Source organism: Trifolium pratense, linkage group LG2 (genome assembly GCF_020283565.1).
Source record: "Trifolium pratense cultivar HEN17-A07 linkage group LG2, ARS_RC_1.1, whole genome shotgun sequence".
NCBI lineage: Eukaryota > Viridiplantae > Streptophyta > Magnoliopsida > Fabales > Fabaceae > Trifolium > Trifolium pratense.
In genome coordinates, this window is record NC_060060.1 from 27,831,563 (window position 1) to 27,844,086 (window position 12,524).

At 29.8% G+C, this 12,524-nt stretch overlaps 1 protein-coding gene and 1 long non-coding RNA gene across 2 annotated transcripts; both read right to left on the reverse strand.

The window, feature by feature from the left end:
• Window positions 1–5,299: 5,299 nt before the first annotated feature.
• LOC123910044 lies at window positions 5,300–6,366 on the reverse strand. The gene is made up of 3 exons (XR_006810114.1): window positions 6,168–6,366; window positions 6,009–6,071; window positions 5,300–5,557 (listed from the first exon to the last, which is right to left on the reverse strand). It is a non-coding gene; the product is annotated as an uncharacterized LOC123910044 (long non-coding RNA).
• A 1,241-nt stretch (window positions 6,367–7,607) lies between these two features.
• LOC123907336 lies at window positions 7,608–11,853 on the reverse strand. The gene is made up of 2 exons (XM_045957550.1): window positions 11,704–11,853; window positions 7,608–8,822 (listed from the first exon to the last, which is right to left on the reverse strand). The coding sequence occupies exon 2, from the start codon at window positions 8,537–8,539 to the stop codon at window positions 7,844–7,846; it is 696 nt and encodes a 231-aa protein (XP_045813506.1). The 5' UTR covers window positions 8,540–8,822; window positions 11,704–11,853; the 3' UTR covers window positions 7,608–7,843.
• Window positions 11,854–12,524: the final 671 nt, after the last annotated feature.

The window sequence follows — 12,524 nt, forward strand, 5'->3', positions numbered from 1 at the left end:
AGATTAAAAAATAAAAATCGTTTCATTAATGAGCACACTTCTCCCAACACTACCAAAACTGTTCATTACCCAAGTTAACAAGTTAAAGTCACATGCTAATGTTACTTCATGCTAATGAAACGGTAGGAAGTAGGAACTGATGACAAGACAAGTGATTGTAAAATTCCAAAATTTTAAATACGTACAGTTTAATTAAATTTTAATATTTATTCAATATTTAAGTTTGTCATTATATATATTATGGTAGAAAATTTACTTAGAATAAAATATTTAAAAATTTGTTATATAATATTGTTAAAATATAAGTGAAACTATTGTGCTATTTTTGTAAAACTTATTAAATGAATAAATTTGATTATACTTATCAATAGAGCTGGGTATACGGACCAAGGTCCGCGGGCCGACCCGTTTAACCCGCAGCCCGCACGACTTAAGACCAATTTTTTTTGGCCCGTTTACATTTTTGCCCGTGTGGGTTGGACCGTTAAAACCGCGGGTTATGCGGGTTAAATCCGCGGGTTCGCGGGTTAGCCCGTGGCCCGTCTTAATTACAAAATTTATCAGATATAAATAACTTGGTCCATGTCCAAATTCAACTTTTTTAACAGCAAAAAAAAAAGAAGACTTAGTCTAAACCCTAATTATAAAAAGCAACAACACACTCCAATTTTAATCAAGTAGACAACAACACAAAACATCATGTTTCACTATCTTTTACTTTGTCTTAGTTGTATATACACTTGCTAGTATTTAAAAGATACATGTCCAAATGGGTAGTTATTTTTCTTGGGGGTATTTTCCGCTATTATATTTTGAATAATTTGGTTACCTTGATATGATTTAGTTAAGTTGAATCTGTTAATCTTTTTATGCTTTTTTGGGTACATGTAGAAAGTTTTTCTCACTAAAATGGACGGTAGAAAAATGACGATAAGAATCAGTTGAATTTGATTTTAGTTGAATTACTTACAAAGAGAAGATAGATAAACTCAATGATATCACAAACTTTATTTATTTTTATTTGTTAGTTACAATTTATATGTTATAACATAAAATTATTAATAATATATTTTTTAAAGCTTTCATTTTATTAATATTTTACTAATTTAGTTTATTTTTTGAAAAAAAATGATTTTTTTATTTTTTTTGGTAATAGTCCGCGGGTTAACCGTTTAACCCGCGGGCTTATACGGACCGGACTCGGGCTTAATATTATAACTCGTTTATATTTGTCGACGGGCTTGTTCGCCCCGTTTAATATGCGGGTTTATGCGGGGCGGGTTAAATGGGGCGGGCTAGCCCGCATACCCAGCTCTACTTATCAATGATAAATTATCCAAATTTTTATTTATCCGTCACAAATAATAGTCCTGCGTATATTTTTTAATAAAAAATTAGAAATTTGATTAGGAATATTTAGGATAATTTAGTAAATTTGATAGCAATTAACTTTATTGTATTATTATTATTAGTAGTTAATAGTATATTGTTTTTTTTTATGAAAAATATTGTTTATGTTTCTATTTCTATATTACTAATTTTTAAAATATTCATCTTATTTTTTCTATAAATCTTCTTATTGACTATTTTATTCTCTTTTTTCTTTTAATAGATTATTGAGTTGATCGTATTAATATGTTTTGTTGCTACTTTTATGAGTATAGACTATAGACTATTCTGATTTGTTCCAATCTATAATTTGTTTTGTTTCTATTTTTAAGCATATATTTTTTTTTGTATTTATATATATATATAATTTTTTAGTGAAATTATGATGAAGGATATAAAGTAGTAGACTAATATGTTAAAATCGATTACCAGTTACTAATTTATCCTTATTACTTTTATCCACGTTGCAAGTTTTATATCATTCATTGTAATAGTACTTCAACGAAATCGGAGTATAATCTTTAGCCAAATCAATTTTTTATTTTTTTTACTTTATGTATAAAATTTTTAAATCGTTAACTTCAAGCGGAGTATATATATATATATATATATATATATATATATATAACCCTCTGTCAAATGATTAAGGTTAAAAAGTACTCCAGTTGAACTAGAATATATTCTTCAGTCAAATACTAGGGTTAATAACGCATCAGTTGAAGCGGAGTATAATATTAAGTCAAATAATACTTTATTTTTTATTTTTAAATCATTAACTTCGACCGGAGTATTATCATAAGTCAAAGACTAGGGTTAATACTGCCTCATTGAAATTGGAGTATAATCTCAAGTCAAATTACAATTTATTTTCTTGTTAAAAAAAATACAATTTATTTTAAAATTTTAATTTATTTTTATTACTTTTAAGTCATTAATAGTGTTTCCGTTGAACCGTAGTATAATCTTCTCTCAAATACATGATTAATAGTGTTTAAGTTGAATTGAAATATAATCATAAGTCAAAATATACTTTGTTTTTAAATTTTACTTTATTTATATAATTTTTAAGTCATTAACTTTAAGCGGAGTATAACCCTTAATCAAAGACTATGGTTAAGAGTGTTTCAGTTGAACCAGGGTATAATCTTCACTCAAAGTCTAGGGTCTATAATGCTTCAGTTGAATCGAAGTATAATAATTTTATGTCAAAATATACTTTATTTTTAATTTTGACTTTATTTATATAATTTTTAAGTCATTATCTTTAATCAGAGCATAACCTTTAGTCTAAAACTATGGTTAATTGTGCTTGAGTTGAATCAGAGTGTAATCTTCAATTTAGACGAAGGTAATATAATTTTACTTAATTAAAAATATTACAACTACTTCCTAATCAATTAAAATTATGCAAATCATATTGATATTTAATTCAAAATAATTAAATTGCATAAATAATAAGCAATTAATTATAATCTATTATAATTTATATAGACATGATTAAAATGGTATACTAATAACCGTTATTACAGCACAATTAAATAGAAATATGTATGTATGGAGTGCATAACCTTAACAAGGAAAATTTATAGTCAAAATGTTAAGTGTTGCTGTGTATTGTATATTGGTTCTGTGTTTGAATCCTACTTGTGCCAAGTTTGTATTTTTTTCGTTGTATTAATCAAGGCTGTTTGGAAATTTTTAAAAAAATAGTTAATTTACAAAACGCTGCCAAGAAGCTCTATTTAAAATCGCGTTAGATAATATTTATAAAAGTAGACAAAATAAATTAAATCCATCATCCTCAACCTTCAGCCGGGTCATTTCAACCCGGTTCCAAACCCGCGATACCAGCATGAAACCCGACGGCTTCAGGCCATTTAAACGTCGAAAATAATAATCAATTGCCCAGAAACATAGCAAAAACCATTTACAATACATTTATGATTTTAATTTTGATTAAAATGGTCTAAAAAAGAAAACCTAAAATTAAAATTTTCAAAAACTTGAAAATGGTTCAGCTAAGGAACATATGTGGTCACACTCACATTCATACGCTGTCACTGTGAAGTATCAGATCCAGATCCAAAACTAACAAGTACAAACCGTGTTGTTATGGATTGATGTAATTCAAGCAGTGGTGGTGGTGGACTGGTGGTTATGACGAAATCTATATGCACAGCGATGGCAAAAACGCCGTGTGCAGTGGCGAAGAAAACTATGTGCATAAAGATAACGAAAAATCTGTGCGTAGTGATGGCAAAAACTTTGTGTGCGGTGGCAACGAAAACGCCGCCGTGTGTACCGCCGGTGAAAAACCACACAGGTTTTTGTTCTTTGAATTTTCTGTGAAATAAAATTACAAAATGAAATATCTTTTAAGAAAGGTATTTTCTTCTAATAAAGGAAGAAAAGGAAAATAATATAATCCATATGTTGGTGAGATTGTTTGATCTAATGGTTATAAATAATGATCTACGATAGACTATATGTTAGGCTGATTCATTGAAAAACTTTACCTATAATCTTACGTGGCATTGACTAATTCAACATGTCTCTTGATTGGACAGTTGACCAAACTTCATCAAAGAAGTGAGTTTTGTGACTTCACCCTAGAAGCTCCCAAAGAAGAAAGGCAACTGATGGGTCAAACTAGACGGTGTGAGAGAGAGAAATTTCATTTCTTGTTCCCCAAGCCTATATTAAGTCTATAAATATACAAATTACTTCAATCTTTCTTCTCACTTCAAAAAACACTTTTGATTATCATTCATCAATTTCTACTAACTAGGCATGGCATCAGTTGGATATGGACTCGCTGAAACATACGTGATGCAGAAGATGTACAAAGAAAAAATGAAGAAAATAGCTCAAGAACAAAAACAAGAGGTGAAGGAGATTATTGGTACTATAGACACAAAAGGTTCTATTGACAAAACATCAAGTGGGTGTTTCATGTGGTTTCCGAAACATCAACATAGGAAAAGTTCTCAGATATCAGATTCCAATGACTCCTAATTAAGCTGAAATTTTCTGTTACAAAGATTACTTTATTCATTCTTTTAATTTTTCATCTCTCGAATAGATCCTGTTTTTCTATTGGTCTAAAACCATTTATGTGTATTGATCCTCTTGTAATATACAATACAAGAGGTCATTTTCCTAATCTCGTTGTAACTAAGATTTTATATTTAGAAATGTGTTCTGGTTTCTGTAATCAAGTATATGCACTCTAATTATCTTATATTTTTTATGTTCACATGTTCATAGGTCACTCCAATGTTTCCAATGATTTTAGTTTGAATCAATTATTTTTGTCTATCATTTCATGCCACTTATCTTTCACCAAACAGCCTTAATCCCTTCCCCTGCATTATTCTAACACAGTGGTTATGTATCCAACCTTGCAGATGAAACTGGTTCTAAATTGCGGTTAAGTTATATTGCAGTAAAATGCACAAAGATGCAGTCAAAATTGTGACTGTGAATCGGTAGCAGGCACCTCAAAAAATCCTTTGTATTGTAGCTACAAATGCATTTGAGGACTGCAATTTGAAACCATGGATGACAACCTTGCAATCAAAATCACATCACTCACCTTTTTTGTCGATGTCGCATGCCAAACATATAGTCATGAACTAATAATATTACTTTAGAATCTTTATTCACATGGTTAATTAAGTGATCATATAAAGGTGGAAAATATAAAATCTAATTGACTAGTTGATATTGCTAGGTTGGATAGGACACCTTCATTCAAATTCGTACTCGGAACCTCATTGTTGCGTGTGTGTTTTTCTGTGGTTCTTGCCACTTCGTCTATAATAAAATAGCAATGATGTTAATTGTTAAAATCTTGACCGAAATCCTCATCAAAATCGTTTCATAAAAAAGTTATTAGAAACAACTCATCGAGACATTATGACTATTACAAAATTTTCAACTGTCATAGTTAAGAGCACTATATTAGTATAACACAAACTATTAAAATTCATAGTTTTAAATTAAAGTTATTGGAGTTAGCATTCTATACATCACATTCAAACATCACAAAGGTTTCCACACAGAAGTCCATACTAAAACATAGCTATTGGAGTTAACACCATCTTGTGCACAGACTGGTTCTCTAACTGATCACACCTCAATGACTCGACGACTGATTAAAGCTCCGCTGTACATATTACCAAAGTATACAAACAGAGAAACATACATAGAGTAAGTGAGAACATCATCAATCAGTTCAACAGAGAAACATAAATAGCGAAAGTGAGAACATCAGAAATCAATTACATGGTACACAGAAATAGATTAAACAAACTCAACAGTCAACACCATATAGAATCACCAACAAACAATTCAAGTCACAACAATGCTACGACAATAGGAGACCATTATTATCTAAACATGAAAATACAAAACAAAGATAAATAACACCAATATGCACACCAAAAGAATGAAGAAAGGTGTTGGGGGCATTGTTATTTAGAAGTCAAGTTCCTAATATAAGGGAGTGTTTGGTTCTGCTTCAGTTACTTGTTTTTTAGTTTTAATTACAAAATAGAGCACCTTGTTTGTTTCACTTAGTTTCAACCAATAACAGACAGGTATAGCAACATGATTACCTGTAAATCACTATTCAAATTGACCTCGTGCATGATGAGGACTGAGGAGGACCATATTGTAACCTAATTTAAAGGAAGAAACGGAGTAGAATGAATGAGATGATAAAATAAAATGATTATGATGAAAGTGTGTGTGAAATAGGGAAAAATACTACGTACTAAATCCAGTTATGACGAAGGGAGGTAAAATCATTCCTGCGATGAGTTCCAAGAGAACGAGGGACCGAGGTAGGTCATCAAACACCTCCTGCTGCTGGTCGTGGTCGCTCATCCTGCCTGCTACGCTTCGTTTGCTTTCTTAGGGAATTTATTTACCTAAATTCAATATATATTATACATACACACTCATCATTCTTAGTTTTTTGGGCTCAAAATTCACCCAAACAAATGTTTTGGGCTTACAACTTGAATTACTTTTCCCACCTCTTTCAACTAGGAATCCAATTTGGGTTCTTTCCAATAATTCGTTTTAGACTAAAACCTGTCTATATTTTAAAATTCAACTATTGTGAGTTAACAAAATTGTTCCTAATACTGATTAATCAATATTCAATAAAAGAAAGTTGTATCATCATTCTAGAAATTTGTTGTACGTATATGCAAATATATGTGTGAAAGTGAAATATGGTTTCGCGTGACTACCCATTCCATTCTTTTTTTTTTAAAAAATTATTAGATGGACAAAAAAAAAATAATGTGGTAGCTGAGTCACTTAAGTCAAGTGACTTGTCACATCAACTTCATCGAAATTGATCTTTTACAAAAAAGAAAAAAGGTAAAGATATGGGTCAAAAGTGTTATTTTAAAAATTTAGGGGTCAAAATCACAAGTTTCTAAAATTTAGGAGGTTAAAAGTGCAATTTAGAAACCTATTATCTTTAAATTGAGTCTCACTCTCATCTAGCTAAGTCTGCTTACAAGAATATTTTGGATAACTTGGCTAAATTGCTCGACGCTTAATTCCTTCTCAAATAACTTGGTTTGCCAACTTAAAATTAACTTTGAATGCATCTCACTAGTGAGATGTGGTTCTTCCTTAAGTCATTTATATTTATACCAGAAAAAAATTACCTGAACTTGTTTTTAAATTTATTGCCATGGAGATTGATTTTTTATCGTAATACAATAGACTTTGAACTGTGTGTGGGATTTTAAAACTCCCCTTCATGATAATCGAGTTTTTTTTTTATGATGTGCAAATTTGCACATGTGAAGTTTAAAATAGTAAATTTATATTAAAATTTATTATGTGTTTTATATTTAATGTATAATCTTTTAATCAATAGTTATTATTTTTATTTATTTTAACGTGTACAACGTTGCACAAATTAGACAAACCTTTGATAATTAAAAAAGCTTCATTGCGAAATTTGAAAATATCTCATCTTAATGACATTGGAAGTGAATATCTATCACTCTTTACGTGGTAACCCAATTTTTGTCGAAGGACAACTAAGTTGTCGCCTATTAATAATCAAAGAGTTTAATTGATCACCGACGGTGTAAAATAGTTTTACACGATCGTCCAATAAATAAACATCATTTTGTCATGTCATGTCAAGAAAGTGAGGTGAAGTGAGGTGATATGACGAAAAACATGGTTGGTATTGATTGACAGTGTAATTTTTACACCATCGGCGCATATCAATTAAATCCATAATCAAAAGTTTGACAAGGAACATTAAGATGACATTAAAATTGATTATACTTAGAAAGGAAGAACTAAAAAGAAATAGAACTACATTGCCAAGAACTACAATCATCCCTAGCCATCAAATTAAAGGGTCTAAAAGCTTAATGAATTTAACTAACAAATAAGAAATTAGTTTAAAAAATCAACCACGAACTATTCTCAGAGGATGCAGTGGCAATACCCCAAAAATACCCGAAGGAGCTGATATCATACTATTGCAATTCAAACAATTTCCCCTGCTATTTGCACCCCCTACTATCTCATTCTCATTTTCCACAACAACCTCATCACTAATACTAACACTCTTTTGAGTGTTGTCCTTGTTTTCTTCTTCTTTTTCTTCAAAACCATCATTAATAACAACACTTTGATCAAAAGTAACATTGTTAATATCTTGTGGACTAGTTGGCAATGATGCTAATTCTTCTTCTTGTTCATCTTGTTCCTCTTCCTCATCATCCTCATTGTCTAGTGAAACAAGCTGCAAGGTGAGTCTACCATTCTCTCTGTGTGATTGAATATACTCATGATGCAACTTCTCTTCCTTGATGATCAACCTTCCCTCATTAGTATAGTACCTTGTTAAAGCATATCGCATGAGCGAAGCGTGGTTTTCTATTTGAGCTAGACAATGTATAGGAGGAGGAAACTCTCTCTTCTTATCCTTATATCTAATGCACCTTGTAATCTTCTTGTCCGTGGAAGAAGTTAGAGTATTCTGATGATCAATGTTAAAGACATCATTTTCGGATTGAAAGTCGATGCAACTCTCGTTCCCAATGAAGTCATAGTCTTCTGTAGGATATATTGTAGATGTAAAGTTAAAGTTTCGTTTCATGATAATGTAAGGAGTTGAAATTTTTTTGGTTGGTTTGTTTAATGAGAAGGAATGAAGGAAATATATAGAGAGGAAAAAAAATGGACTGGGGGGGGTGTGAAAAAAATTGTTAGTGAGTTATATGAATAGTGAAGGGTTTTAATTAGGGTGTGTTTTGGATGAAGAGATAGCGGGGAGAGGAAGTGAGGTAGTGGCTAAGTTTTGGTGAAGGTGGTGGCAAGCAATGAAGAAGGAATTAAAAAGGAAGAAAGTGTATCCAAATCTGATTCCAGTGACCAGGTTCCTGTGAAAATTTCAAATTCAAAAATCAGAAAACTAAGGACACATAAGAAGAATGAATTTAGTTATGGCTCTATAGCTCTATATATAGAGAATTAAATTGTAATAAAAATCTTAACATGATATGAATAAAAATATAGTAAATCAGAAAATTGAACATCAGACTATAAATAGAGCACACTCCCATGTAAATCATAAATCATAAATTTTAATAAATCATAAATTTAATAATATATTATTTTCAATAGAGGAGTGCTAGCAACACACTCTTTAACAAACACACTCTAACACACTTTTTTTTATTGGTTAAAATTTATATGGGTCCACATTTTTTTATGGGACCCATGTGAATTTCAACCAATAAAAAAGAGTGTGTTGGAGTGTGTTTGTTAAAGAGTGTGTTGCTAGCATTATTCTTTTCAATATCACCGAACCAACTCAGGTGAATTATAAATCATAAATTTTAATAATATATTATTTTAAATATATTTAAATAAAATATTAGTGACGTCAATAAACAAAGAAATGATTTCTGAACCAATAAAAAACAATGAAATCAAAGTAATGTAGGTATTGTCTTTCTACTACTAAAATCATGAATTGACACAAAAATCACTTCAGTTTTTTATTACTATGGTAAAGTTACTTATAAGTAGTAATTAGATCCTCACTCTTCTAAAATTTAACTTAATTACTATAATTAGCTCCATTTATACATGGTAAATTTACTAGGTTTGATCCGACGGTGAGAGGCTTGAGTAATATGCTAAAAATTGTAGGTTTAATTCCCGGCTCCATTATAAATAAAATAAAAAAATAAAAATGATTTTACAAATAAAATATTCAGAGAAAATAGCATTGGCAATTTAAATCAATTGTCACCTATCTTAAATATTTTATTCTAAATTTGGACTAATTAATATAGTTGATTTTTATATTTATGACATGAATAATAATCAAATAATTATATCCTAATATATAAATATATTTATGACACGAATATATCCTAATCGTATCGCATATTATATTAAACGGTATCAAAGTGCTCCAATTTGTTGAGTTGTTCCATAAAAAAAATTGTTGAGTCGTCCTTCATCAAATATAACCTTAATTATAAAATTCTTTAACAAAAATAGTTTGTAATTAAACATAGACTAGTTCTATATATAAAAAAAAAAAAAAAACTAGTGTAAAATGGTCCTTAAAGATATTTTTGGTTCAAATTGGTTCCTTAAATAAAAAAAAGTCTTAATAGGTCCCTTAAGGAAAAAAAGGTTCGAATAGGACATCTCCGTTAATCAGTTTGGTCTATAAAAAAAGGTCCGAATAGGACCAAACTGATTAGTGGATATGTCTTTAAGGGACCTATTCGAACATTTTTTTTAAGGGACCTATTCAAACATTTTTTTTTCTTTTTTTCTTTAAGGGACCAATTTGAAACAAAAATGTCTTTAAGGGACCATTTTACTAATTAAGCCTAAAAAAAGCTTAATTAGTCTATTGGTCCCTTAAAGACATTTTAGGTTTCACAATGGTCCCTTAAAGAAAAAAAAGTTTGGATTTGTCCCTTAAAGACACGTCTGTTTCTCACATTGGTCCTTTCCGTCAATTTTTTACAAAAAACGTTGGTTTTAGTTGACTGGATTGTAGATGTCATTAAGTTTAAATGATCCACCAAAAATCTTATTAATTTTTAAAATTTTAACAATTGAAATTTTTTGTTATATTTGAAGTTAAAATTTAACGGAAATGACCAATATGACAAACATATATGTCTTTAAGGGACCAATTCAGACCTTTTTTTCCTTTAAGGGAAAATTGTGAAACCTAAAATGTTTTTAAGAGACCAATAGACTAATTAAGCCTAAAAAAAAATAAAGATAAACTAGTTGATAGGAATATCGCATATACTGCATTGTGTAGTTGTTGGGTTCAAACTTCGGGAATAGATTCTCTCAAGTGTAATTTACACGTGAGAGAATAAAGTGTGGTTTGTTACCATTGATCAAGAGAAAGAAACATATAAAAATTTAGATAAAATAAATTTAGATGGTATTAGATTACACTTTATTCTCTCTCACACTTAAGAGATTTCATTACCTCAAACTTCAAACACTGTATTTATTTATCTTTAAACTTAAATTTGTAGCCAATAAATTATTAGAGAACAGAAAAAAAAAAAAAAGCGAAAAAAAAATACTAGTAGCACTACATACATCAAATCATTTCAGATGAACAGAAGTAGAGTTAACATGAAATGCAGTTGTTTGACTATACACATTGGGAGGTGAATTGAACCAAGTGTTAATTGCTATTCCATGCATTGGTCAATTCCAGTTGGTTTCCATTCAATGATTTCATTCTAATTTGTACTTAAATTTGTACTTATCGTAATAAAATTTATTTGATATGTAATTTCTAAAACGGTAGTAATGTTTTATAAAAAAGGAAATTTACACAAAATAGAAAAATAACATAATTAATTTGATTATTTCCTTCTATATTGGCTTTTATGAAAAAGGAAAATGTTTCACGTCCATCGTAGAAAATAAAGCTGGCATTCACAATGCAAATAGATCCAAAACGTGACATGATCGCTTGATTTTATTTTGTAACTAGTATACTCTAAACACATATACTCGAGATTATGAAATTAAATACGAAATATTAGAAAACAAATGTAATTATACAAAAAAGAATATTAGAGTCAAGAATCTAATATGATCTGATCGATTTGACCAATTTTTACATTATGATGTAGTTAAAAAACAATTTTCAATACATTCAATGGAGAAAAGAACAAAAAGTGAACAATGAAAAGAATTGTTAATTAATTGAATTGAAAAACATTTGCATAAAACAAAAAAAGGGGTAATGAAGTGTACCTCTAACCAGAAAATGGTGGTCTGATTTGTAAGAACCATGTGTCTACGTTGGATTGAAGAACTATAGGTTGAAACAAAACCGTGGAGACAATAGGATCAAGAAAACGACAACTTTATTAAGGAGAGGATGTGAGAGAGACAGAGAGGCGCAACGTAAACCGGTAGATATAATATATATATATATTGAGGGTTAAGATGAGATGACAGACCAATATTAAAAAGGGCAATAAATTTGGGTAAATATTGGCTAAGACAGAGTGACATGTAGACAACATAACGCGTTCATAAAACGTGCCCAATTTGTAAGGAGAGGATATGTCATTATGGGATATAGAATCATTATTTTTTTAAGACAGTTTTTATCTCTTTTATTTTTATTAGTATTATTATTATGATTTTGTAGATTTGATCACTAGTTTGAAAAAACTTTTATAAAGTTGATTTAAAACATGTAATATGATCATCCGTAGGTCCTAGCTCAACTGATAAAAATGCCAAAATTGTTAGGTCGGACGTCATGGTCGAGGTTCTATAATGCACAATATCCGATACAAAACTTTATTAAGATTTTTTCGCAAGACTTGAAGCCTTCTCAGATGCCGATTACTTAACTCATATGCTTCTTCTCGAGAAGACGTTTGTGATCTTCTTAAAAATGAAGCAATGAAAACCTTCTTTTCCTCGTGAATAGTTCTTTTTAATTTTATTTTTTCCTTTCCTTTTTAGCTTTCTTACAAAAAAAATGCAGACAGCGGAAAAATTTCCAAATTTTTAAGCACAAAAAATATAAAAATTCATATTTAATTCATTTCATTTTAAAG